The sequence below is a fragment of the Etheostoma cragini genome, chromosome 16, assembly GCF_013103735.1.
Source record: "Etheostoma cragini isolate CJK2018 chromosome 16, CSU_Ecrag_1.0, whole genome shotgun sequence".
Lineage (NCBI taxonomy): Eukaryota > Metazoa > Chordata > Actinopteri > Perciformes > Percidae > Etheostoma > Etheostoma cragini.
This window is the reverse complement of record NC_048422.1, coordinates 6,163,175-6,191,028: the sequence shown is the minus strand read 5'-3', so window position 1 is coordinate 6,191,028 and position 27,854 is coordinate 6,163,175. Positions and strand designations below refer to the sequence as shown.

Here is a 27,854-nt window from a genome sequence, read left to right as displayed (position 1 = left end):
TCTCTCTCTCTCTCTCTCTCTCTCTCTCTCCCTCCCCCCAATCAAATTAGATTTATTGTAAATACCATAATTGAGTACAGTATTATTACAAACACAAGTTGAAGGTCCACAGGGTACCATAAATGTGACACTTAATACACAGTGACATACAGAAAAAACACAAATGGTTTGCACATTGCTATAATTATATGCTTTTCTTACATTTTGTAAGAACCACAAAGATAATTACAAAGTCATCATTAGAAAATGAAAAGGAGTCATATTTCAAAGAAGCTCAGCACAGTTTTGTGTTAGTTTCTCATACGTTGTTGCTTCTAGTAGGTATTTCATTTTGTTTTATTCTGTTTGGTTTTCATGTTCGATGTCTTTAGCCAATTATTGTAAGCTTTATTGGCATGGCGTGTTGAGCAAAGATTTTAAAGGATTTTGCTTGTGGTCATTTGCTTACTACGTGGTTAATGTGAAGGTGTTGGCAACACCAATTGATCAAAACATCATGGCAATAAAGCTTCAATGAATTAAAGTGTACACAAGACCAGTGAAACAGACTGTAGGCAACCCACTCAAATGGATTCTACAATCTGAGGCCGGGATAACCTGTTTATCTCTCCTCAGTCTGTCCACACCCTCATCGCAGACTTCAAAGACCCTCATTCAGCTAAATACAAGGGAGCCCATGTTTTCTTCACTGACTGTGAGTAGGTCCATGAAGACTTCCTTCAGCATTACTGTATGTAATACATTGTTTTTGTTTTGACACGTTTACAGACTTTTCAATGTGTTTTGTTCTCGTTGTATTTTTACAGCTCTGTGTAGCTACTTCTTTCTTAGATAAACTCCTTTCTTGTAATTTTTAATTATTCGTGGGCACAATGCTCATTGTTGTTAAAGCACCGAATATAATCTTCAAATCTGCGCAGTTTACTCCCAGCTCATTGTTCACAGTTCTTTAATTAGTTATTTTTCAAAGCATAAACAGTCAGGTGAAAGGAAATGGGTTTTAGGATTTAGTTAGGTGCTGTAACAAACCAGTGTTTCTTTAATTAAATTGCTTGATTTGATTAACAGTGTACAGAGGTCATCACAGTCCCTTGTTTTTTTAAATGTTTTCTCTCATTTAGTGGTGCCTAAGAAACACATTTTGAAGCTGTTGGGCTTTTTCGTATTGTAGTTTAGTATTGCATTGAACAGCAGTGAGAGATGAGCTTCATTTAATTAAAAGTTTGGCACTGCCATGGAACAGTTACATGCTACGGTTACCTTTTACTGTAAATGTCTTTGAGTAAGAGATTTGTCTTTGTAATGTGTTGTGGTGTTCACATAAACTCTGTTCCTACATCCTGTCAACTGATGGACAAGTGTTGTTTGAGAATAAGACAACCTAGTCTCCCAAAAAGCTCACTAGATGATCATTATCAAACCCCAAATGCCATTGAAATATGTAAAAAATTAATATTTGAAGGTATTATCTGGACAAATGAATTGTAATCCCTCTATGTATAAACATGTCTGCTATTAATTCAAACTAAAAACATTTTTTTCTCAATTTTACCTTCCCAGCCTGCCCTGATCCTCTCTTCAATGAGCTGGTGAAGAGCCGCGCTTCCAAAACCATCAAGACTCTGACGGAGATCAACATCGCTTTCCTGCCCTACGAGTCTCAGGTAAACATCCAGCTGTGTGTAATTGTATTGGGTAGTGACGGCTACTCTGACAATGTTAGATAACTTCAGGGATGCTGCTTGTGCATGTGCGTCCAGATTTCTGAAAAAGATTTAAAAATAGAACCGTTGGGACAAAATGGCTTTTTGGGAGCCTAAACAGAGTTTTAAAACCCAAGATTGTTTAATCTTTCATGTCATTGTTCAGTGTTCTTTTTCCCCCTAGCAGGCAATGACTGAAAGCTAATGTACTTTTACGGTTTGTTAGTGACTGAGTAAAAACCAGAGAGAGAGAGAGAGATCCATAGATAGAGAGCTTGATTTTGAGTAGCGAGAGATCGATTAAGTGAGGTGGGAGGAGAGAGAAGGTGCAAACAACACAGCCAGGAATAGTGACAGGGAGGTTAATGGCTGTTAGAGGCAGGGATGGATACAAAACAAGACAGAGAGACTCACACACTAAGGTGGTGGCTCGGCATAATGCTGCTGACTCAGCAGTCACTCTGTTTACTGCCAGACGGTTTCAGAAAGACTCACATTGTCACCTTCCCTCATCAACTTCCCTTCCACCTGCTTCTCCCCCATTGCTAGATTTCCAAATTCCTGCCTTCATCATCTTTTTCTTCCTCCCTCCCTCCTTCCCTCTGGTTTTTTTAGCCCGCCATTCCTCCACCCGTGCTTTTGCACGTTGCTTGCGCTTTCTCTACTCACTGCTCTCCATCAGGCTTTTTTTCTTTATATTTATATTTATTCTTATCCTTCCTCCAACCATATTTTTCCTAATTTCCCCCCTTTCTTTCTTTCTTTCTTTCTTTCTTTTTCCCTCGCAGAAATCTCCTTCTCTCCGTCTTCTCTCTCTCTCTCTCTCTATCTGAAGATGCTGCTTGGCCCATAATGCTTTGCTGTCCTCCTGTCTACTCTCATTAATCAGAGTCAGTGGTTTTCTGCTCCAGGCAAAGTGCTGCCTCACAGCCCCGCCCACAGGCTGATGCTCTCGTCTCATTGGTTGAGTCAGGATGCACACAGCAGGCTGTACCCAATGGTAGCTGAGCTAATATAGAGACATGTGACTGTAGACAGATGGGGTGGGAAGAGGGAGGGGTAGCGAGTGATGCAGGAGAAGGTATAGAAGATGAGAAGAGAGAAGGCACAGAAAGAATGGGAGACGAGAGGAACAATGAAATGAAAGGGAGGTGAGGGGACGAATAGAGAGTAGAGGAGATAAAACAAGGAAACAGTAGGAGAGGAAAGGGGACAGAGGAAAAAGCGTTTAGGAAGGAGATGAGAGGAAAAAGAGAAGAAAGCAAAGAAATTTAAGGAGAGAAGAAGAGAGGAGAGGAAATGGCAGAAAAGGACAGAAGAGTTGAGAGGATGGAGTGGAGGAACAAGGCAATGACAGAAGAGAGGAGATAGGAAAGAGAGAAATGAGAGAGAATAACAGACACAGGAGAAAAGATTAAAGGATTGAGACTTGATGAACAAAGAAAGGAGATAACGGAATAGGAGAGAATATGTTAATCAGCTATGTTTGATAATATAACACATCCAGCTCGTTTCTCGCAGCGAGATATCATGCTGCGTGTCCACGGTAACCTGCTGTATTTTACACAGAACAGTTCACATTCTCCATGATAATCTGTTGTCGTGATCACATCGGCGTTTACATCAATAATCAGCCTTTACATCGTGAAAACTGTTCCTGTGCACATTACAGTAGAAAAGTGTAGGAAGATGGAAAAGTTGAAAGCAACAAAATCGGAAAGACGAGACAGTGCTGTTGCTGAAACAAAGTTTAAGTGGTGTGTGTGTGTGTGTGTGTGTGTGTGTGTGTGTGTGTGTGTGTGTGTGTGTGTGTGTGTAGGTATACTCTCTGGACAATCCAGATGCCTTCCACAGTTTCTACAGCCCCCATAAGACCCAGCTAAAGAATCCAGTGATGGAGAGGCTGGCTGATCAGCTGGCCACGCTCTGTGCCACCCTGAAGGAATACCCTGCTGTCAGATACCGAGGGTGAGCAGCACCCTCAAAAACGGAGGCAGCTGTGGGTACAGGCTGGTTACCAAAACAAAAGGCATTTTAGCAGTCAAGGAAATAGCTTATTTGTGCAAGAGGTGTTAACGCTAACCATATATTGAGAAGGTTGGTTCCTTAACACTCAGAAAACTACAGATTTCTCATCTGTAATTGTGTCTACCTTATCTATGGTATCCAAGTATGCTCTTCCTGTTATCTCTGCAGTCATAAAAACTTTTACACTGGTCAGCGCTCTCTGTCCACTCTCAGACCTCTGCTAGGCCGTGGACGTTAGACCTGCGAGGGGTTTGACGGGAAATGCTGTTTAAGAGCTACTAAAACAGAAACAAAAAAAGTCCTCTCCAGACATACTGTGGCTCGTATAAAAAAAAAAAACTGCATGGGATAATAATTTGTGTCTGATTTGGTGTTTTCATAAGAGTTCAATTCCCCTCATTGAAATTCTTAAAATTATAAAATAAACTCTTTGAGTTTGTTGGTATCTATGAATATGTTAATGTAAAGAGAAAGTTTCTCCCTTCAGATGATTAGTGTAAAAACTTGATCTAAGATGATTAGATTTCAAACTCTGTTTGACCTGCACAGTGAAGCCTAAACAGCCAAGTGAAGTAACGATAAGAAGGACATCTTTGAGCAAAAATATTGTCTTCATGTGTTCCTCTGTATTTTCTTTTTGTTTTTTCTTCTCTGTTTTGCTTGACATTTGTTTTTGTCTCTCCCTCCACATGCTTTCAATTGGCTGTCCCTCTGACCACCCACCCACCTTACATCTGTCATTCTGTCAGCGAGTACAAGGACAATGCCACCCTGGCCCAGCTGCTTCAGGACAAACTGGACGCCTACAAGGCTGATGACCCAACTATGGGAGAGGTGGGTCAGGACAATATTTTTTTTCCCCTTGTATTCCTGCTAGTGATTTGTTTTCTTTTTGTCTCCTATGTATCTGAATAGTTAGTCGCACAGTTGAATTCTACAATACTTTTATATGTACTTCATACTGTATGTATAACATCATATGCGTTTGCTTGTCTTATCGCTGTTTTCATTCCTGTATCTGTTTGTAGGGTCCAGATAAGGCTCGCTCACAGCTTATTATCCTGGACAGGGCGTTTGACCCCGTCTCTCCTGTCCTGCATGAGCTCACCTTCCAGGCCATGGGCTACGACCTGCTACCCATCGAAAACGACGTGTACAAGTAGGAAAAACACAAATGATAAACATGATCACCTTAGTGGGCAGTATTTCCATGTGTATTATGGTCTAGGTTAAAGCTGCAGTCTCCAGAATGTGTGTATAAAATATTAATTTTCACTTCAATCAATTCCTAAATGAGTGTCTTTCAGTCAGGACTTTTGTCTCTTTTCTTCAGGTATGAGACCAGTGGCATCGGAGACTCTCGTGAAAAGGAGGTTCTGCTGCATGAAGACGATGACCTGTGGGTGAGCCTGAGACACAAACACATAGCTGAGGTGTCCCAGTGAGTATTTATCTTTCTACTTTATAAAGCTCTTCACTAAGTATTTGGATAGCAACTTATGCGATGTAACAACCTTTTTCTCTTCTCTTACCGCTTCTCCTTGCCTGTTTGTGTTTCATCGTTAGGGAAGTGACGCGTCAGCTAAAGGAATTTTCTGCCAGCAAGAGGATGAACACTGGGGAGAAGGTAAAGAGGAAGTGTTGATTTGCACAGTCTGAACATACGGTATTGTCAAAATTCCGGTTCTATAGTGTTACTTAGCATGGTGGAAGACCTCTTTAATTCTTTTCCTCCTCTTGAAAAAGGTGTACTCGGTGCAGGGTGCATTCACTAACTTTGTATTTTAAAGGAATAGTTGTACATTTTGTGAAAGAAGCTTATCCACTGTCCTGCTAAGCGTTAGATAAAAAGATCTATGCCATTCTCAAATCCTGATTTTGCGCTCTTTTGCTTTTGTTTCAACAGACCACAATGAGGGATCTGTCCCAGATGCTGAAGAAGATGCCTCAGTACCAGAAGGAGCTCAGCAAGGTGTGTGTGTGTGTGTGTGTGTGTGTGTGTGTGTGTGTGTGTGTGTGTGTGTGTGTGTGTGTGTGTGTGTGTGTGTGTGTGTGTGTGTGTGTGTGTGTGTGTGTGTGTGTGTGTGTGTGTGTGTGTGTGTGTGTGTGTGTAAATGTGTAGGCTGCTGACCCTGTGTGGTTTGTGTTTTTCAGTACTCCACTCATCTGCAGCTGGCTGAGGACTGCATGAAGCATTACCAAGGAACAGTGGACAAGCTGTGCCGTGTGGAACAGGTGAGAGGCCAGCCGGGAGAGGAAGGTAGAGGATAAGAGAGGAAACAATAAAGGTAAAGAACAAGCGAGGAGAAACGGGATATAAAAAAGAACAGAGGGTAGAATGAAATGAGGAGACGAGAGGACAGAAAACAATTAAAGAGGAGTTGAGTGTATTGAGTAGTGCTAACTGATCAAGTTGGAAACGATGATCAAACATTGACATTTTTCATACATCCTAAGTTCCTTGCACCAAGTGATTTATGTAATATCCTGTAATTGTTTTCTGTTATTAAAATGGCTTTGGAAATGTTAATGTGAGGGTTTTAAATGAGCATTTAAAATTACCAGCATGAATTGATACCTGAGTTGTGGGTTGCAGGATCTGGCTATGGGCACAGATGCTGAGGGAGAGAAAATCAAAGACCCCATGAGGGCCATCGTGCCCATCCTGCTGGATGCCAACGTCACCACGTATGACAAGATCCGCATCATCCTGCTCTACATTTTCCTCAAGAATGGTAAGAAGGAGACTGCGGGCAAAATAAAGAAATCCAATCAAAACCTTCATAAAGTCTGTGCTGCTATCTGTCCCTGAAAAGGCTCAGCAATTTATTTTAGCTTCATTTGTGTAGTTTATTACTTACTACTCACCTACCTACCTACCACTGAGCACTGAGTATTAGTATTTCTTTACTTTACATGTTGGAATGTTAAGATATGCTTAAGAGTACAGGAAAATTAACCTGATAACTCACTACACAGTTAAAAATCAAACATAATTATTTTCATATTTTTTTCTTTCACTTTTGTTACTAGAAAAAAAAATTTAACTAACCAACAAAACAATCACCTGCATTGCAATAGGAGCCACATCGCTTTTAATTCACCATAATGTGTACACAAACCCTTTATCTTTCTTTCTATTTTTATATATGCATATAGTTGCACGCAGGAACTCTGCACCACGTTCCCCCCCTTTTTTTTTTCTTCTTCTTCTTCTGCGCAACTAACATTATATATTTTTTCTTAAAAAAGAAAAAGACTGTTTAAGTCTGTAAAATGAGTGAGTCTATTCACATGCTACAGATACAGAAACATGGCTGAAAGGGAGCCTGTAAAAACTAGATACCCCCCCAGGTCTGACGTAACCTGACAATTCTGCACAACTATAAAAGTTGGTATTTTTAGGCAGTAGGAAAATATAGTGTCAATTTTAAGTTTTAATAAAAGGAATTTATTGTTGCACTCAAGTTTCTAAAACATGAATTCCCCATTATCCCAGAACAAGCTGAACATATTAAATGTAAGCGGACAATTTTATAAGGTGTGTGTGTGTGTGTGTTCGTGTTCAGGTATTACGGAGGAGAACCTGAACAAGCTGATCCAACATGCTCAGATCCCCCCTGAGGACAGTGAGATCATCACCAACATGGCTCACTTGGGCGTCCCCATTGTCACAGATGTAAGCTCCCCCCTGGGTGCTGCTCTTCTTCGTTTTTTTTCTTTTCTTCTTCAAACAGGGTGAAAGAAATCTGGTGCTCCTTTTCTCTCTCACCTCATCGTCTCTTCTTTTCGTCATTAGTCCACCCTGCGCCGAGGAAAGAAGCTGGACAGGAAGGAGCGTGTGAGCGAGCAGACATATCAGCTGTCCCGCTGGACACCACTGGTCAAGGACATCATGGAGGTGCGTTTGAAGAGCTTCAATCTCTATTTGGTTTATCGTGTCATGTGTTTGCGTGTTTTTCAAGACAAAGAAGGCTTTTTTTAATCTGCAGTTTAAGCAAATTTAAATTAAATACCCAAAAAGAAACAAACGAATGAATCGGAGCAGAATTATTTACTTTTACATCCACAACAACCTTCTTCAAACATCTGTTTTTTCAGCCTGGTTGTTATTATGGTATGTTACTAAATTTAGCCCCTTATTTGTGCTAAGCCAATTCTCCAATGGACCTTCATGATGGAGCCACACATGGTTGCCAAGATACATGACACAACGTTGAAGCCCCTATTGGGGGTGGGTGGGTGTGTGTGGGTGTGTGTGGGTGGGTGTGTTTTAAAGGCAGACAATATTGTTGACAGAGTTCTGCTTTGTCTTTTTGTCCTCCTGCAGGATGCTATTGAAGATAAGCTGGATACCAAGCACTACCCCTACATCTCCACCCGCTCCTCCGCCTCCTTCAGCACCACTGCAGTCAGGTACACACACACGTATGCATGTAAATGTACTGTCTATACACAAATATATATCACCTTTATTAATTAAGGGAGGGCCAGTTGAGAACAAGCTCTCTTTTCCAATGACGCCCAGATTACATAAACATAATAAATTACAATACGTATAAAATGTCAAGTGCACAAGTGCACATTCACATTCAGAATGCATGGGCTTTTGAAGAAAGCATTTAGAGTGAGTAAATTAAATAAGGCTGTTCAATTTAAATAGGACGCGGTGCTGCTCTTTTCACAGGCCAAAAATGTTCAGCCTACATTGTGATATGCATTTTGGCCTCTCATTGCATCGTAAACTGAAAGACAGAAAGGGTGGTATAAGATCAATAGTATTTTTGAAAGGGAGATGACTCTAGCGGATCAATACTTGAGAGCTTGGAAACTGATGATTTTGCATGTTTTGAAATAATCCGAATTTGCGTGTGTGTGTGTTAGTCTATGAGGGGGAGGAATGATTCCACATTGAGCACACTGATCCCCACTGATCCTTACACTCCTATTGATTAAGCATCAAATCCTCCCCTGTTCCAAACTGATCGCCTTCCCTCCTCAACAAGGAGGAAAAAACTGCAATTTTAAATCATAAATCTGGAATGTTTAAGAAGCTGCACTCCAATTACTGAAAAAACAGCACACTGAGATTGCCTCATTTGGCTCACACACGCCATCCCACGAAAAAGCCAGGTTCTTTCACAGCCAAATGCACTGACATGCAAGCGGCCAGATTGGCTATCAAAACCCAGGACAGAGAAGCTCGGATGGTGACACCAAAGGACAGAGAAGCTTGGATGGTGACACAGAGGGAGTGTGACTTCTTCTCTGCTCAGGACGCTATTACTCCACTATATCTTTACAGAGCAAATAGCTATTTGCTGCTATGTGAATGTTCTGAAGGTCCAGTAAAGAACCTTTGAATCAAAGACCATGAAATCTAGATACTAGCTTCAACTTTATTAAGCCAACTTTTGCCAAGAGCCCTGTACTTTTCTGCCTTAGCGTTCATTTATGTTTAGTTGTAGTATTTGGACTTGTAACCGGGGAATAATCATATATCACAGTTGTGGCTTGATTTTTTTCCTTGAGCAACATCTGCAGGCTGCAGAGCTTCCTGCCAGTGTGTGAAAAGCTTCCAACAAGCCGGGAGAAGTCGTGTGTTGTCTGAAAGGAAACAGGGCCTAAGAAACACAAGTTACCCTGGAAGTCGCCCTGTTGACGCACAGCAACTTAGAACTTAGGGTTCTTTTTGTTGTACATTTAATTATCTCAGATTACTCATTTATATCAGCTGGACGATGAAATTACGTTGTTTTTTTCCATGTAGCATTTCACTCAAACAAGCTTAAAATGTGGAGATGAAAACATCTATAATATATCCCTGTTTTCCCTTCTGCTCTGACAGTGCTCGGTACGGCCACTGGCACAAGAATAAGACACCCGGAGAGTACCGCACTGGGCCACGCGTCATGGTCTTCATCATCGGAGGCGCGTCCTTCAGCGAGATGCGCTGTGCCTACGAGGTCACGCAGGCCAATGGGAAGTGGGAGGCCATCATTGGTGAGTAGTGCAACAGGAGGGCCCAGTGGGAGCAGGCAGGGAACAAGAACAAGTGTTATATTTTTAGGGTTTCAGATTTGGCCACGCAAAGACACACCCACAACAACCTTACATAATAACACCACCTGATCTAGTTTTTCTAGTTGTAGTTTTTCCCGACCGCCAGTGGTTTAACTTCTTACATCGCTGCAGCGATGCACAGGTGTACTTCAGGATCACAGCCGACCGCAACCATCAGGGATGCTGGGTGGTCAGAAGGGAAACGTACTTGAAACCTTTAATGCTTTTCATCCAGGTTGCTTAGTGGTAACAGGTGTATAGAAAGTGTGACAGCTGCTGAAGCTGCATCCTAATCCAGGGGCCACACCCTTAGAAGCATCTTCAGAGCGCTGTGTGAGGGTTGACCAGCAGCTGCTGCTTCAGTCGGGCCTTCGGGTCCTTGGCGGGACACAGAAGAACAAAGCTTCTGAACTGGAACACAGCTAAAACTTCAGTGCATTAAAAAAGATGAAGCTCTTTACTGTATGACACTTTTGACCTTATATCACTCTGCATTCTTTCTCAAAGCATGGGGTAAAATGAATGGACCTGTTGCCCCTGTAATGCAAGTTTTTAAGAGTGACTTTCTGAATTTAAGTTGTACTTTGTTGACTCAAGCAATAAGATGATTATAAAGTTTATCACAAAATATTGAAAAAAGCTACTACTACGCTATCTCAACCCACTGGCAAGCTAAACTTAATAAATAAAAAATTAAAAAAACAAGATTAACTGTGGTTTGATATTCTGGGTTGACATTTATTGAGGCATCTACTATGAATATGGAAGCTTTCCTTTAAAAAAATGAAACGTCAGGAATTGAAGATGAGGTTTTGCAAACAGAAGCCATCCACAAAACAGCTCATGTAGGACAGTGTTATTTTCTTTTGGATCATCCCGCAACCAGATCACGAATCCCAAATCCCACAAAAATCGCAGTCCCACTGAAGCAGTTTGAGACTATATGTGGAAGGTCTAGCAGCAGATGGTCGCTACAACCTGCCTATTGTGTGCAATGTGTTATGTTAAAGTAGCCCTTTATGTTATGCCCCTGTGTTTGTGTGTCTTAAGGCTTTGTGTTCTAAATGGGAAAGTGTCTTGTTAGTTCCTGTTGTGCTCTGCTTCTGCTCCTGTCTTTAAAAACAACTGTTGTCTTTAAATTGCAGCAACGCCATGTCTTTTTTTTGTGTCTGTACGTGTATAATGTCTGTACAATTTTTTGAGTGTGTTTGTGTGTGTGTGTGTCTGTGTGTGTGTGTGTGTGTGTGTGTGTGCGTGTGCGCGTGTCTTTAATGTCTGTACAACATGGTGTGTGAGTGTGTACTGTGCAGGTTGCTTGTTTTTAACCCTTTTGTTTCTGGAGCGAGTGGGGGAGGGGCCGTGGCATGTGCTGAGAGACGAGTGGTGAAGCCGCCTCTGTTCCTCCACAGGTGCCACCCACATGCTCACCCCCACCAAATTCTTATCGGACCTGCAGCACCCCGACTTCCGAGAGTCCACTAGGGTGTCCTTTGAGGACGCAGAACCCACACCCGAGTGAGGCAGAGGCAGATTGGGAGGGAGGGAGAGAGAAATCACACTCAAAAAAGTAAAGGCAGCCGCACAAAGAAGCCCTTTCTGAACCTCCGCAGCTCAAGGGCTTCCTACTTGTTCCTCCTCCTTGTTTTATGTAACTCCACCCTCCTCCTCCTCCTCCTCCCCGTCAGGGATGGGCACCCCCTGACCTTTCCTCACTGCATGGACCGCTCCATCCGGCTCTAGTCCCTGTATCCTGCAGTCTATCAGATGTAGCCTGGCCGTTGACCCCACAGGGAGGCGGACTCCAAATGTCTGAATTCCACCCCACCCCAGGAGGCTTGGGGTGCAGACTAGTGCTGGAACTGACAGTTATTTTTTATTTTTTTATTGTAGATTGATCCATTGATTATTTTTGATTAATTATTAATAGATTAGTTTTTTGGTTTATAGAATTTGAGAAAATGGTGAAACATGTTGTTGATCGATGTTTCCCGAAGCCAAAGATGACGTCTTCGGTTGTCTTGTTTTGTCCACTACCCAAACAGTCAGAGTGAAGAAATTAGAAAATGTTCACATTTAAGATGTTCGAATCAGAGAATTTAAACTTTTTTTTCCATAAAAAATGACAAACCGATTTTTCGATTATCAAAAGAATTGGCAATTAGTTTAACAGTTGAAAACTTATCGAATAATCAATTAAGCTTTGCAGCTTTAGTGTAGACTTGACCAGACATTGATTTACCCACAATTTATTGAAATAGGAATGTGATGGCGTTTTTTAGTTTTTTTTAACCTCAGGCATAAGAATATAAAACTTGTAAATATATGAAACATACAAGTAGGATGAGATTACATGCGTCACATAAAAACAATAGTTCATCATTTAATTTTATACAGTAATATTGGTCTGAAAATAAAGTTGTTGTCTATACTACAACTAATGTCCTTGATGCTACTGTATAATACTGTAGAATTGTATAGAAGAAAACGTAAAGATAAGATGATCAGAAAATAATTTAAGCGAGGCCCGTCTCATCAGAGGCGTACGTAGGCGCGGCGTGACGATGCCGAGCACGTCGCTGTACGGGCCGAAGGGTGGAGGTTTGGATGGAGCCCATGTAGAGTCTGTGCTGAAGAGCGGCCATGGCTGAGGGGGGTCGTGGCCCCATCCCTGCTGCCTCCTCCCATCATCTCAGCCGGGTGGATTAAATTGCCCGCCACAGCCACCCAAAGGCCCCTTGAGCCTGTTGACCACTCACCCCAGATTTAATCTACCCCCGAGATCCATCTTTATCAGTTTTTACTGTCTGATTATTTTTGTAATTAACCCTTTGCAAAAACAATCACTTTGATTTGATACTGGGTTTTCCTCATGCGGACAGGTCCTTGAGTTGATGCTGGATTTCAAATAAGGATCCTTTCCTTTCTTCCTTGTGTATTTATTTATTTATTTTTCTTCTTTTGACTCCCAGCCCTATAACGTTCTCTCAGCCGCCATCACATGCTCACATGGCTCACGGCTCGTCCGCAGAGGGTGCTCTCTAATATTAGCAACAGATTACCTTTATCATTATAATACTTTCAGGGTGCTGACACATGGGGCAATTCGGAGGGCATCGTAGACTGGAAATAGTCGGGTCACAATAATCCTTTCAGAAAAATTCAGTTAAGTTGGCCAAAAGGTTGCCCTTTGTATCACTGCCACTATGATGCCTCTCTGCTGACATACAGTCTGGGAATGTAGCAATGTTCCACCCGTAGAAATAGAATGAGAGTAGAATGGACATGAACCGTTTGGCGTGGTCAGTTGACCAGTTCAAGGGAAAATGGCGGTTGTTTTTAGTTGTTCTGGTGATAACACACTGCTTGCTCTTGGGGAGACTTGTTGGGTCTCTGTAAATTATTAGGTGTATGGTCTAGGCCTACTCTAAAGAGTCTTGAGATAATATCTATTATATAAGCGTATAAATAAAAAACATATCAGTAAAGTGTCACCCTCACTAGTTTGAGAACTGTTGTGTTGAGGACTCACTAATAGAAATGGAATATTAATTCTAGCAATCCTCAATTCCTCTCTAGCAACAAGGCAACACGCCTCTCCACACCTTGTTATACTCCTTGTCAGAAGGTCACAGTCCTTTGCGATGGCAACGGTACACATAAAAATGGCCGCCGCTCTGACCATTCGCCTATGTTGTTTTGAATGGAAGTATCTGTTCTGCTCTCATTCTATTTTTATTGTTCCACCTGATATGCTTTAGCAACTTAATAAAAAGTGAAGATGCCGCATATGTCTAAACAGCTGCCACTAATCCACCCTTCCCCTAATGTAGAAGACTGTTTATCTCTTTAAAAACTCATCCTTTACACCAACCACTAACAGACTTAGTTTTCAGCGTGTTGGTTTAGTAACACACAAAATGTTTTGAGGTTCTTAATCTGCATCTGGGTCATTTATGACCACTTTTGTAGCTGTGCCGATTTAGCAGGATTGCTCAAAGTTGATTGACATGGATTCTGTAAATGTTCACAATGCATTTGGGAGTAATGGCAGTTTATTTAAACTGCGATAATGGTATGAAAGAACTTTTGGAGTCATCTCGTCTATGCTTCGATAGAGACGCTGTGAGCCAAAAGGTTTAGAGCTTTGTTAAATGGCGTCATGGCAACACTATCTGCACCAAAAACTGAGCAGCTCTTCCTCAGACTAATGTCTTCGGTTGGTTTGGTTTAAACACATTTGTTTTTTTTGAGAAATCCTGCTAACAAACACATAAGAATATTAAAATAATACATATTTGCATGAATGTCAACGACCACCTTATTGCTTATTTCTGTAAATTATTAGCAAGGCTATTTTTGAACACACATTCACTAACTGAAGATTGATATTCAGTCCCGGGCATCCATTTTGTTCCTAACTAATCTGCTAAAGCGATATCGTTTACAAACCGGTGTTTTATGGTTTTCACAGTAAGCAGCACTCACCATAAGCAGTATGGCTGCCCCCTTCTTCCCCCCCTCATACTGCTGCATTCAACACTTCTTGAGCAAAATGGCCATCACCTACTAAAACAAGTCTTTGTTTTTGTTATGCTATTTTGGTCTAAACATGGCCTCGTACAGTAACTCAGTGACTTCACCGTGTTATGTTTCTGAGGCCAACAGGCCCACGAAGCTGCGTGTTTGGGGAACAGCAGAGAAGCAGGCGAGGCCAGCCCCCACCAAACCCCCACCCACGGGCCCTTACAACTCCAAACCCCGCATCACCATAACGACCCAACTCGAGATGGACTTGCCTCTTTCTCTCCTGTTTTAACCTTTATCTACCTCCACTTCCTGTTCTGACCCCTCACACGAGGTCCAGTTTAGGTTTACCGTAGGTGAATGTCTTTGAGGTAAACGACTAATCAAACCAGAGTGGAGGAAACATGCAGCTTCGCAACAGAAACAAACAATGTACTGTAGGTCAGATACTGTTGATAATGGTGGACAGGTGTGAGGAGTAAATCAAATGTTTCCTTTGACATTTTTACAATAAAGAATTAAGATTGCAGTAAGCAATCAAATTGGTCAAATTTGGCAAAAGGTTTGCTTTACTCCAACCAAGTGTTAAAATGTCTGAAATGTGTCTTCAGCTGTCATGAGGGCTCATCTCTATTATTAGAGTTAAAGAGTTTTACATTTTCATTCATATTTATGGGAGACCTAACTCTCTGGTTTGGGATTTCATGACATGTAGAGAAGACCTACCTTTGTCTTCTTTTTTTTTCTAGCAGTATATTTCTGCACGCTCTTTAACTTAAGGCCCATGCGGTCACATGCGCAGTTTACCAACAGCTGTTTACCTGTGCTGTGTAGACCGGCCTGGTGTTGCAGGACTTCTGCCATCACTGATCTGTGTGCTTCCATGTTGTTCAGCCCCGTGTGATTTAACACTGCTTCATACGAGTGTATCAGGCTGTGTGTTTGTAGAGTGAAGGAGTATAGGTCAGAGGTGGAAGACGTTTACATGGTACTATATTCAGATATGTTGAATCTTAGAGATGATAGATAGATATTGTGGAATAAAATGAAAATCTTAAATTTGAAAAATTAAAGTTATTTGAGTCTACCGGTACTAGTTTTGGGGATTGTCTCTCGCTTTCAGTTAAGTGGAAAAAAAGAGTACATGTTCCTCTACAGGCTCACAAAGGTCTTTTGAGTTTGTGAAGTCTTTAGGACAGGAAACAATAAAAAACTTAGGACAAACATTGAGACACTAGTTTGTGACATTAACAGTACTGAGTTATCTCCCACCTTTTGGAATTGATCAACCTTTTTAATCCTTTTGAAGCTGCTGGCTAATCGATCAAGCTTTTCTAACTTTGGGCCGCTCAGCGCTTCTATCTTTACTTTCAACATCATGTCCTCATCTACAGTAGGCATTTATAGCAAGAGCTGAAAACACATTTTCATCGGTTTCCTTCCAAACGTACAGGTCTAACGCTCTGTGTGTGTCTGTGTGTGTGTTTTCTGCATGTGCGTGTCTCCAGGATCGACCCACATCTTCACCCCCACCAGCCTGCTGGAGCAGCTCAAGGCCATGAACAAACCAGACGAGGAAGTTGCAAGTTAAGATCCTCCAATCACGTCTCTCTCCTCTTTACCTCTTAACCCTACCCCCTTTCCAAAAACCCTTTTATTGTATATGCATCTTGCTTGAGAAGAAAAATACGTCTTAGATGATAAAAAATATGTTGTATCAAAGAATTACAATGTTGCAAGTATTCTCATGTTTTACAATGGATGCACCTAAACATATTTAAAAGGTTTAAATATCAGAACAGAAGGCCATTTAAAACTGAAAGTACCAAAATGTAATATTGTATGCTATGAAACCTGAGCAAAGGTAGTCGTTTTCCCTCGTTTGTTCCTTTGGGTTTATCGGTGGGAGTTTCATTGGAAGCACGTTGAGGAGGGATGTGCAGTTTGAGAGGTTGATGTTGTAAAATATGTATCGGTCAACATGCAATATATATATATAAATATATTCATCAGAGAGGAGCCCCCCCCCCCCGCCCATTTGAGATGTTCGTATTCAGTAGCATGCTTGGACTTGTGTGGACCGTTTATGTGTTTGTATCCAGTGTGGATGTTCTTTGACCCGCAGAGTTAGCACTTTTTCCTAAACGTCAAGCTTAAATGCTACACTGAAAACCTTTGTTTTGAGTGAAGTAGAAATACTCGCTTTGAAACTATTCCCGAAGAAATATTTAACGGAGGAGAAAAAGACTATGTTACGGGAGCGTGGACGTGTATATGTGTTTTTGATAGTTTTTTGTCATGAGACCGTTGCATATCCAAGCTAACCTCACAGTCCTCTGCAAGGATAGTAGCAAGCTACTAGTCCGCCGCGTATCTGATACTCAAAACATACATTTTCTTTGAAGTATTTGTTTAAAAAGGCTCGTTTAAGCAGAAATTGGAAAGAGAGAGAGCTCTGCAAAAAGCCAGAATTATCCCTCCTCCGGTTAACAAGACTGTAAAGTATTTACTTAGTATTTTTTCTTTTATCCAGAGAAACTCCACGTTTTAATGTCAAAAAGGCCGTTGCTTGCTAATATGTAATGAATAATCCTAAAAAGGGCCAGTTGTATTTCAGTATTGTAATCTGTCCGACTAAGTCTTATCATTGGTTAGTAGCTATGTTTTATTGGGCCATGCACTAGTAGTGTTGCGTATGGGCCATATGTTGCTGTTTTAGCGTCTCACTGTTGACTGGTGATATTTTTCTGACTGTGAAGTAGCGATTCCTTTTCTTTAAAAAATGTCAATGTGAAGCCGCCGTATATGTGATGTTTTAGCTGTAGCTGTTAGTGGTCAACTCAGAAAAATAACTAATATATTTTTTTTTGTCTGTTTCCTCCTCTGATGCAATGTAAAATCCTCCAATGGTGAATGGCTTTGCAAAAAAAACCTTAAATTTCCTCCTCCCTTCCCTCTTTCCTGGCCAAACAAGTTGTATCTTGCACTATAATGCGTTTTCTGTGATGCAAACGCTTGACTTTGCGTTCACTTTGTTTTATTATAATTTGCTGTTGTATAGGGTTTACTCTATTAAATCAATTGATTTATATCAAATTATTTATCAGAGAAAAGATAATAGCGACGCATTAGTCCTTATACTGTTTAACTTATCGGGATTGTATGTTTGCAAGTGTTTAAGCACAAAGAAAATTTCCATGTGTACCTATGTACTAAGGCTGTCTAATAAATTGGCTTCCATTACATTAAAGACTGTTTTTTTTTTTCTGGTACTATCTTTTTAACAGTAAAGTACAGCAACACCAAATGTTATTTTTCACCTTAATTTATTATCCTTAGGGACAACCGAAACGAGTCCCTGCTAAATATTTTTAGAGCTACAGTTGGAAAAATAAAGGTACAAAAATTGAATATGAATTAAAAAAAGTATTCACAGTTTTATGGTATAGAAAACAATTCAATTTGAGAATACAATCCATAAAACATGTAACAACTGTATATTTCTCTTTATTCTAAAAGCCTTTACAGTGTTGGGGTGTGATTGTTTGATCCACATAAAGCTGGTCAGTCACAGTAGACAGTTAGCCTTTAACTTAAGTTAAACCGGCAAGCTTATGTACACAATATACAACAATACAACAATATTCAAACTGCACATTTTGAAATGTGTTGTTTCTACATACAAAAAAACTTCCAGCTATCCGGCACCTCGGGTCGACCGTTCACAAAAGAGATCCACGGAGGTAACGATTATACGGCAACCACAAAAACACTGAAATACATTTCTACAAACTAGAAAAGATAAAAAAACACGTTACTGTACAGTCACAGGATCAATAAATGGCTCAAAATAACTGAGTATTACCTCATGTAAATTGCCATTTCAAGACAGTTGTAACTTGTCTTGTAATTTCTTTATCGGTTTGTAAAACGATCATGATCAAGTTTTATCAAACTGATCTACAGTACTACATAAGTTTAGAAAGTGTCATTTTCATGTATCCCAGCACATCTTTTGAAATTCTTTTTAATGACAAGAAACAAAGAAGAAACAAATTAATGTTTGGCCACCTGAGAGTTAAATTATTATAAAATTATTATTTTTTAATCCAGTAAACAAAGCTCCGGCAACAACTTTTTCTCCAAATGTAGGAAAAAAGAGAAGTTCCAAGAAGAGAATGAGTTTAGACGTTTTATTCATTCCCTCCCTTCAGCCCCTGCTGTCTGCGCTGCCTGTGCAGCTGCAGGACTAGGTGAGGAGCTGCTGGTAGTGCACTCCCGTAGCCAGAGAGCGAGCCATGTGTCCAGAGGTGCGCTTCATGTGCCGAGCTGCTCTGATGGCTCTGTTCAGAGACGTGTCCACGGAGCGCTGTTTGTCTACTGACAGTGAGCGTCTTGTCCTCCCCCTCACCTCTCTGTGACCCCTGACCCCTGAGGTGCCAGTGCTGTTGCTAGGAGATACATAAAGGGGCGATGTGTACAACCTAGAAAGAGGGTAAGTTTGATGATGAGAAAAAAATTCAGATTATATTTGACAAAGAAAATGTACTATGCAGTATTTTTATAGTAGTTTTTGCAGTTTGAGTACATAAATAACATACAAACTTGGTTGTCTCTTTGTACAGGAAAAGGAAAAGACAGAATGATGTCAAACTGCAAAATTGGAGCTTCACTGACAATACATTTTCCCAAAGAGAAAGAAAGGAATGTTTCCAGAGATATTGTGCTTAGCTTGTTATATAAAATCTCTGGACGTTTCATAACCATAACCAATTTTTTTTTTCAGGTCAAGTCATATACCCCGTCTAATTTGTTAATAAACAAGTTATAATAATAATAACTGGAAAATGCATTACCTGCAGAAAATGCGTGGGAATGCTGAATTGCTGAAGAATAGTTGTATGATGGTTGTAATTAATATGAGTAACACCACTAATGTAAAAAAAATTCGAAAGAGTAAAAAAATAAACTTGCGATGCTAAAGCTAAACTGGAGAAATAGCTTAAATCAGTAACAAGATGTTGAAGTGGTGATAATAGTTGAAAAAGTATGAATGGTTTCAATTAAGTTGAATAACACCACTGCACCATAAGGAGCTAGAGCTAAGTTTTAAAAGTTGAAAGGTTTTAATAACTGAAAGTCTGCAGAAGATACGGACAACAAAAAAACGTAAGGAATAATAATTAATCATTACAGTGTTAAAAGCCTTTTAGGTAGGTTAGCTAGGTGATGAGATACCACTGTGGTAATTGAACCCAGGTCTCCGGCACGAAAAGGCAAGTGCTATAACCACTGCACCACCACTGAAATGTCTTCTTGAAAAAAATATACATGGTAATATATCATTTATCTGTGTATGTCTCTCTGTTTGTGTCTGTCTGTCTGTCTGTCTGTGTGTGTGTGCGCGCACACACACACACACAAGGACACACAGCTCAAATGAGTTGTGGAGACAACAGCAAAGCAATTGACAGAGACTGAAACGGTTGCTAATGGATACGAACTATCAGTGGCCATGTTTGTAAACACAGCTAGGAGGCCTTTCATCTCTGCAATGCCATCTCTTTGATCTGTAATCAGTTAACGATGCAGCGGCTCTACCCTTCACCTGTGGCAAACCGCAGCTCCTCAGACACTGAACAAGCTCTCAAACAAATGGTCATTGCGCTAAAGGAATACGTGATATCAATAGAATAACCTCCTCACGAGCACCAGAAGGCCTTTCTTGATGTATTGATATACAATTTATGTGGATAACCTTAACAATGTGGGCATATCAGCAATTTAAAAAATTGGTTTGCTCTGCGTTTTGCTCAGAAATGTGGATGAAGTTTAACATGGCAGTGAATGAAGGAAGATTTGAAAGTCTTGTCATTTGAAAGCTCGCTGAGTGTGCGGTATAATTCATATCGCACACTGGCTGAAACTAGACAAGAATACCTACGTTTTGATGTATAAATTCTAACTTGTCCTTGACAAGTTAGAATTGTTGGCGTGCAAGCAAGTTATAGAGAGATAACCAAGATTTTTTTTTTAAAGCGCTTCACTCTAGTTATGTCACTCCCCATTCTACTTCACGAAATACACACTCATTATAAATGCAGAAAAATACTAAAATGTTCACTATATATAAACTGCTTTTCCACAAAAACTGTAAGATATATCAAACTGAAAAGATAGCTGGTAGCTGAATATTTTGTGAACGTTTTAAAGTTGGAACCACGTCTGTAGGTGAAAGTATGAAGGCGCTGAAAATTTTGGGAGCAGAAGAAGATTTGAAGCTTGCGCTCATTGACTTTAATGTTTAAATAAAATGTTTAAAAGCTTATTACTTGAAAAAGTATAAATAGTAGAAAAATAGAAGTCCCATCATCTGCTGAAAGAGCTGAAGATTGTAAAAGCTGAACGGTTCAAATAGCTGGAAGTATGCCGAAGTTACGGAGAGACAAAAAACGTACGGAATAATAAAGAAAGAACCGAATAACAATAGTTGGAAAGCTGTGGAACAGCATTCCCACAATAATAATAATGTATCCGTTATTAGTCCCACAGGGCAAATTACAATTTACACTCTCCACACTTTTCTTTGGCAAAGGTTTGTTCCGCAGTGCCTTTAAAAAGGCATAGTATAGTATGTCGGAATAAAAATTTCATTTCGCTTTTAGCCTTAGCAACTTCCAATTAAGTGTTTTTGACCAAGAAGGTACAAAATGCTAAACAACAAAAAGTATAGTCAAGTACGTTAGCTTTAAATAAGCCAAACTGCAAGAGCCAAATCAAAGTGCAACTGTAAGTTGTTGTTTTTTTTCAAAATTGCGATGTTGAGAATTAGTCGTTTGTCCAGTTCGGTAGAACTGCTTCCTTGGAAGGATTAAGGCGAGTATTTAGCTACAACTTTTTTTCTGCCACATGGCATTGTTTTGTCATTGATTACATCCCACTATGCAACACAGTAATACAACAGATACATTATTTATTGATATTAAGTGATTTCAATATTGATCAATCCAACAACATAGATTCTATTGTACCTTAAAAAGAAGGTTTCCAAAATAATTTTAGTGGTTCATTAACTCGTTGCAATGAGACATAAGAATAATGGTAACCGTAATGGACACTTCCGCTCCAAAACTGTATGGTAACGAAGAAGAAAAGTGCTTTGGTGCCTAGTGTAGGTGCTGTGTAAAGTAGCTAGTGCTAATGTAATTCTTGGTGGGTAACACAACGGTACGACACTGTTCAACATGCTCAGTTATTTTTAGTATGATTGTTTTGACAACGAATCTGGGCTAAAAGGAACAAAAAGACTACTAGTAATTAAAAGATGTGGTAGCATTAAATCTTGACGGGAAGGATAACTCTGGGAGTTGGACGGGGTGTGTCACGATTCTGCCTTCTTACTCGCTGAGTGTCACGATTTTGGTTTTATTTAGCATATCGTTACAGCCCTAGAAGATACACAGGTAAAGATGGGATTAATCAACAATTACCATCAATACCCCTGAGGACCTTGGCAAAAGTTAGCAAACAAGTTCTGGACAGATTAGAAAAATAAAAGCACAAACCCCTGTGGAATTGTCTGAATTTACGGTACAGCGACGTCACCCACGGTAACGTTACTAATACAATGCACCAAGACGGTCTAACTACATTAGGACTTAAACACACGTAAAGGTGCTTAGGTGGATTTCTAACGTCCAAAAGCCGACTGGACTTGCAACTGCGGACGGAGCATCATCCGATCCATAATCCATAGTATCGTAGGCAAACAACAGTGTGACCAATCTCATTAAAAAAAGCTTTAACTGCGGTTCTACAAAAATAATCACAATGATTAAAAAAAAAAAAACTGTTACAGGCCTACACTGGTTTGTTTGAGCAGAAATGTAACTGGGGAAATCCCAGTATATACTCTATATTCAAAGTTCTTGGATAGTAAACAAAAATTTAACAGGTCAGTCTAGTATATTGTTATTAACCTTATAGGCAATCATGAGCTGAATATATTTTCTCTTTAATATTTTTTAAACCTTTTAACTCTGCTATGGAAATGGTCCGGCAGTAGTATTTTTGCTTATTGTGATGTTTAAAAGTTACGTAAGTCAATAAACCACAATGATGAATAAATTGTGTCATAAATAAAAACAGTTTTAGTTTTTGAAATATGCTAATTTTTTAAATAAGTAAATAAGGTATTTTCATCTGCAATATTAGTACGGCCGTTGTTTTCAAGTAACAACAATGTCGTCGCAATGACACAAAAGACAGAAGCCTAAGCTAAATGCGCTAGCTGTGTGTGCACTTGTACAATAATATGTTTGAATCAGTAAACATTTATCAGTAAATCTTGACTTGTTTGTCTGAGGTTGTCTGGTCTGAGGCGGTTTATTAGGTTTATCTTTTCACCTGAGGCCTGACGCTGTTTAAAAAATATACACTGTAGAAATGCGCCGGATACTCGAGTAGTAGTACTACGAGTACTAGCACTTTTGCCGAAGTATCATACAAGTAATACAGTCAATATCTGTGCTCGGATTGAATAAAAATCCTCATTGGGTAGCTGACTGTGTCTCCATTCTGTGATAGGCCAGTCACAGCGCCCCTCCCCTACACACATACAGATTCTTTGTGTTGCTGTGTCACGCTCTGCTCACTCCCACACAGAACAGCTCTCTCTCTCTCTCTCCCTCTCCCTCAGCTCCCTCAGGTCTTTGCCGTTAACGTTTAGGGTTTCTTCAGCTTTAGGTTTGTAGTACTTACTTAGTGACCAGTAGATTTCTAGTAAATGTGGGGTTAGTCCAGACATGGTGCTTGGTAGAATGCGACTCGCATTGCGTCTCTGCCTGACGGAGATTTTTTTTTTTTTTAAACCATCTGCTGGCGCTTATTTTTTCAATTTATTTGATCTGTAGAACACAGTCCCCCCCGCCCCCCTCTCTCTTTGTCTCTCTCTTACTCACTCACACACACACACACACACACAGACATACCTGGTGTAAAATCTCACTGATCATAAAAAAATTAAGTTAAAAAAGAAAGTAATTGCAACCCCATGTTTTGTATTCATTGTTGCAAAACTTGTTATGTATGTAGTTTGTTTGTTACCATGATAAAACCATTGATCTGAAGTTCAATGCTAATGCTGTCATGTAAATAGTTTTCTAACAAGCAATAAATAAAACTATTTCTGATCAACCCATATCAACTGCATGCTTAAAATAGCATACTGGTTAAAGCCCCGCCCATTTCAAGACAACCCGACCCACTTCTGGGTTCAATCCTGTCCACATTCGGGTTAGGCCCCGCCCAGTCCGAGTGCAGATACAGATAATTCATGTGGTTAACAGATACAGATAATGCTGTACTCGCTCGTCCCGAATTTACATGTTTATCCCACATTTAGTTTAGATACTTTGTGTTTGGCCAAATCTGGTGGCATACGTGAAAGCGCTAGACCCGCTTCTCTACAGATTTCCCCAACACTCCGTGGGGAGCGTCATCAGCATCTATTTGTCTTTTACGTTGTCTTTACATTTATCTCTTTAGCATAACAAGGGTGTGTGGCTCAGGTGTGCTCGCGTTATCTCAGGGGAGCCATTTGGATTATAGCCAGCAGGAACAATATATACACCAAACACAACCACAGTATGACTATTTAGGAATTACATTTGAATTTACAGGATATTATTTACAATTGGGATAACAGCCAATCTGAATCTATTTGGTCTTCCCCGCGGCAGACTATATCTGCCCCGGAGCGGAGCAGCATGAATTCACCCCACGAGGGATGGTTCTCGACTTCTTCAAGGATCTGGCCTTATACAGTTCAAAAAGGTCATTTAAGGGTGTGCCCGCAGTTTTGCTGCACAGCTTCACGATACCGTGCATGCGATTTTTCGGTTTAATAGAAAGTGACCTGTGCCAACAGATAAAAGAGAAAGTAAGAACTGATTCGATAAAACAGGAATAATACATTCTCATAAAAACAGCGTCGACATTAAAACTGCCAAGCTCACGGAGAAAGTAGATGCGCTGATGTGCTTTTCTACACACGGCGTCGACCTGGGGCTCCAAGCACAGTCTACTGTCGATCACAGACCCATGTCCAATTTAATAATGTGGTGTCGTTCCTGTTGGCTATGGCATTCGTATGTGTATAAAACAAATAAAACAGGGGAGAGAACACAGCCCTGGGGGGGAAGATAAGAGGGCATCCGATAGAACACCGTTCACTCTTAGCCATTGTAATCTCGCTGAAAAATCCAACAGCCAGCAGATCAGACCATATCAATGTTATAAGTGTTCTTCAACCTGTCTGCTAAAACATGCGGCTGAATGCAGTTAAAAGCAGAGAAGTCAATAAATAGAAGAACAAGGGACTTGGCCCCCCTCAAGATGTTTGAAACCATGTTTAGAAGCGTCCCTGTAGTGTCATCCACGCCTCTGCCCGACCTGTAGACGAACTGGAGAGGGTCTCTTATCCTGTACAGGATTTCAAACATTTGACAATCTCATGGCAAGAGATGTAAGTGCCACTGGTCTGAAGTCACTGGGGGGTCTTAGGAGTTTTAATCTAGGGCACATGAACAATTATTGAGTCTTTCCAAAGATGACGGACACTTTGCAGCTGTAAAGACATCTGGAAGATGAAGCAGAAGATGTCAGCCAACGGGACAGCACAGTTCCTCAGAACCCGACCACCAACCCCATCGGGGCCAGGACTCTGCCTTTCTTTGACCCCATTGAAGAGTTTTGAGACCATGAATTTAGGCACAATTTATTTTTTACAGGATTACAATGAACATTTTTAAAAAGAGAAATCTCCTCTCTGAAAATCCCGGATATTAAAACTGTTATGAATAAACATTTAGTTCAGGTCGATTTTTCATGTGCGATGTCGGGCCGCAGAATGTGACATTCACGGGCACGTTTCACGCGTTGAACAGATTCAGATATAGATATTTATTGATCCCAAAACAATGGAAAATTATGGTAAGACAGAAGTCTGTTCCATCTCTTCGCCGCACTCTTTAAGCAGAGGCCGGCGTATCGGGTGCAGTGGTAAGAGTAGAGTGTGTCAGAGCCTCTCGGACTGGGGAAGCGAGACTCGGTTTCCTATTTGTCGGTCAATGGTTAATGATTGTTTAACATTTAATTTCATTGTGTTTTCTTTTGAGAAGACTAGCAAACTAACAGAACAATTTTGGTGCAAATACGTGCTTGCCATGTGGCGGCTAGCCTTTTGAGATGTACTTTGCCAAACGGTAAAAAGTACCCTCATTTGGCCAGTGTTAATTTCAGACCCTGGACAGATTGCGTGTCCAGTGTTGCTGTAGCGCTAGGTCAACTTGTCGATGCATAGTTGACCCTTTACCTTGCAAAATATATGCAGAAAATAACGTCTGTGACGCTTCACGACAATAACGCATAAAGTCTGGAGAGTCATAATTGTCTTTCTCCACCTAGCGTAACACATTCTACGGCGCGTTCCGCAATATGGACCGCGCTCTCTGACGTGCATATGTAAACATAGTGATAAACTGCATAGGCTCTTTTCATGTCAGGGGTCCACGCAAATAGGGGGGCTAATGTTGTGTATTCTAAAAACTGTACTTGGTAAGGTTAAATGTGTAACATGCAAAAGGCGATTCGGCATCGGCGATAACAGCGCGTCTATTAAGTTGGCCAAAAGTCAAATATAAATGTTTATATATAAAATATTTGGTATGGAAAAACAGAATTAAAGCACAAAAACAAAGAAATGAGGATAAAAAATAAACAACTTACAACTTTCATTGTGACAGGTGAAAAACCAAGGGCTGCCAAGTTTCATTGTATTAAATTATTAACCTAATTAGTACTAAATTGTCTTCCATTACATATCTTAGGGCTGCACGATTATGGCCAAAATAATAATCACGATTAGAGAGAGAGAGAAAGAGAAATATACAGTGCCTTGCGAAAGTATTCGGCCCCCTTGAACTTTTCAACCTTTTGACACATTTCAGGCTTCAAACATAAAGATATAAAAATTTTAGTTTTTGTTAAGAATCACCAAAAAGTGAGACACAATTGTCAAGTTGAACGAAATCTATTGGATATTTTAGACTTTTATGGCAAATAAAAAACTGAAAAGTGGTGTGTGCAAAATTATTCGGGCCATTTACTTTCAGTGCAGCAAACTCACTCCAGAAGTTCAGCGAGGATCTCTGAATGATCCAAAGTTGTCCTAAATGACTGATGGTGATAAATAAAATCCACCTGTGTGTGATCAAGTCTCTGTATAAGTGCACCTGCTCTGTGATAGTCTCAGGGTTCTGTTGAAAGCGCGGAGAGCATCATGAAGACCAAGGAACACACCAGGCAGGTCCGTAATACTGTTGTGGAGAAGTTTAAAGCCGGATTTGGATACAAAAATATTTCCCAAGCTTTAAACATCCCAAGGAGCATTGTGCAAGCAATGTATCAGACCACTCTAAATCTACCAAGACCTGGCCGTCCCTGTAAACTTTCAGCTCAGACAAGGAGAAGACTGATCAGAGATGCAGCCAAGAGGCCCATGATCAACCTAGATGAACTGCAGAGAACTACATCTGAGGTGGGAGAGTCTGTCCACAGCTCAACAATCAGTCGTACACTGCACAAATCTGGCCTTCATGGAAGAGTGGCAAGAAGAAAGCCATTTTTCAAAGATATCCATAAAAAGTCTCGTCTAAAGTCTGCCACAAGCCATCTGGGAGACACACCAAACATGTGGAAGAAGGTGCTTTGGGCAGATGAAACCAAAATCGAACTTTTTGGCCACAACGATATGTTTGGCGTAAAAGCAACACAGCTCATCACCCTCAACACACCATCCCCACTGTCAAACATGGTGGTGGCAGCATCATGGTTTGGGCATGCTTTCTTCAGCAGGGACAGGGAAGATGGTTTAAATTGAGGGGAAGATGGATGCAGCCAAATACAGACCATTCTGGATTCAATTTAAAAAAAATGTTTTATTTATAGTATCAATTCATAACAAGAGTTATCTCAAGACACTATACAGATAGACCACACTCCAGAATTTACAAGGACCCAACAGTTCTAGTAGTTTCCTCCAGAGCAAGCAACAGTGCGACAGTGGCGAGGAAAAACTTCCTTTTAGGCAGAAACCTCGGTCAGACCCAGGCTCTTCGTAGGCGGGGTCTGACGGGCCGGTTGGGGTTAGAATTGAAACCTGAAAACCTAAAATAAGATGAAAACCTGTTGGAGTCAGCAAAAGACCTGAAACTGGGACGGAGATTTATCTTCCAACAAGACAATGATCCCAAACATACAGCAACATCTACAAAGGAATGGTTCACAAATAAACGTATCCAGGTTTTAGAATGGCCAAGTCAAAGTCCAGACCTGAATCCAATCGAGAATCTGTGAAAAGAACTGAAAACTGCTGTTCACAAATGCTCTCCATTCAACCTCACATACACTCACCGGCCACTTTATTAGGTACCCCATGCTAGTAACGGGTTGGACCCCCTTTTGCCTTCAGAACTG

General features: G+C 40.5%; 2 protein-coding genes across 6 annotated transcripts in view; one reads left to right on the top strand and one right to left on the bottom strand.

The window, feature by feature from the left end:
* Nucleotides 1-17,563, top strand: part of stxbp1a (syntaxin binding protein 1a) — a 34,380-nt gene extending 16,817 nt beyond the window's left edge. Inside the window, exons 5-20 of one of the 2 annotated variants that reach the window (XM_034896887.1) lie at nt 616-694; nt 1,561-1,664; nt 3,523-3,671; nt 4,481-4,565; nt 4,760-4,890; nt 5,065-5,172; nt 5,298-5,358; nt 5,638-5,703; nt 5,886-5,966; nt 6,328-6,466; nt 7,301-7,410; nt 7,531-7,632; nt 8,062-8,147; nt 9,580-9,734; nt 11,204-11,361; nt 15,827-17,563. In XM_034896887.1, the coding sequence (XP_034752778.1) occupies nt 616-694; nt 1,561-1,664; nt 3,523-3,671; nt 4,481-4,565; nt 4,760-4,890; nt 5,065-5,172; nt 5,298-5,358; nt 5,638-5,703; nt 5,886-5,966; nt 6,328-6,466; nt 7,301-7,410; nt 7,531-7,632; nt 8,062-8,147; nt 9,580-9,734; nt 11,204-11,313 (1,566 nt within the window). In that variant the 3' untranslated portion in view covers nt 11,314-11,361; nt 15,827-17,563. The remainder of the gene's footprint in view (nt 1-615; nt 695-1,560; nt 1,665-3,522; nt 3,672-4,480; nt 4,566-4,759; nt 4,891-5,064; nt 5,173-5,297; nt 5,359-5,637; nt 5,704-5,885; nt 5,967-6,327; nt 6,467-7,300; nt 7,411-7,530; nt 7,633-8,061; nt 8,148-9,579; nt 9,735-11,203; nt 11,362-15,826) is intronic. The other variant, XM_034896888.1, reaches the window with a different exon arrangement.
* Nucleotides 17,564-18,079: 516 nt separating this feature from the next.
* Nucleotides 18,080-27,854, bottom strand: part of akna (AT-hook transcription factor) — a 56,801-nt gene continuing 47,026 nt past the window's right edge. For 3 of the 4 annotated variants that reach the window (XM_034896883.1, XM_034896880.1, XM_034896881.1), the window contains one exon: nt 18,080-18,802. In XM_034896883.1, coding sequence (XP_034752774.1) covers nt 18,568-18,802 — 235 coding nt within the window. In that variant the 3' untranslated portion in view covers nt 18,080-18,567. The remainder of the gene's footprint in view (nt 18,803-27,854) is intronic. The other variant, XM_034896882.1, reaches the window with a different exon arrangement.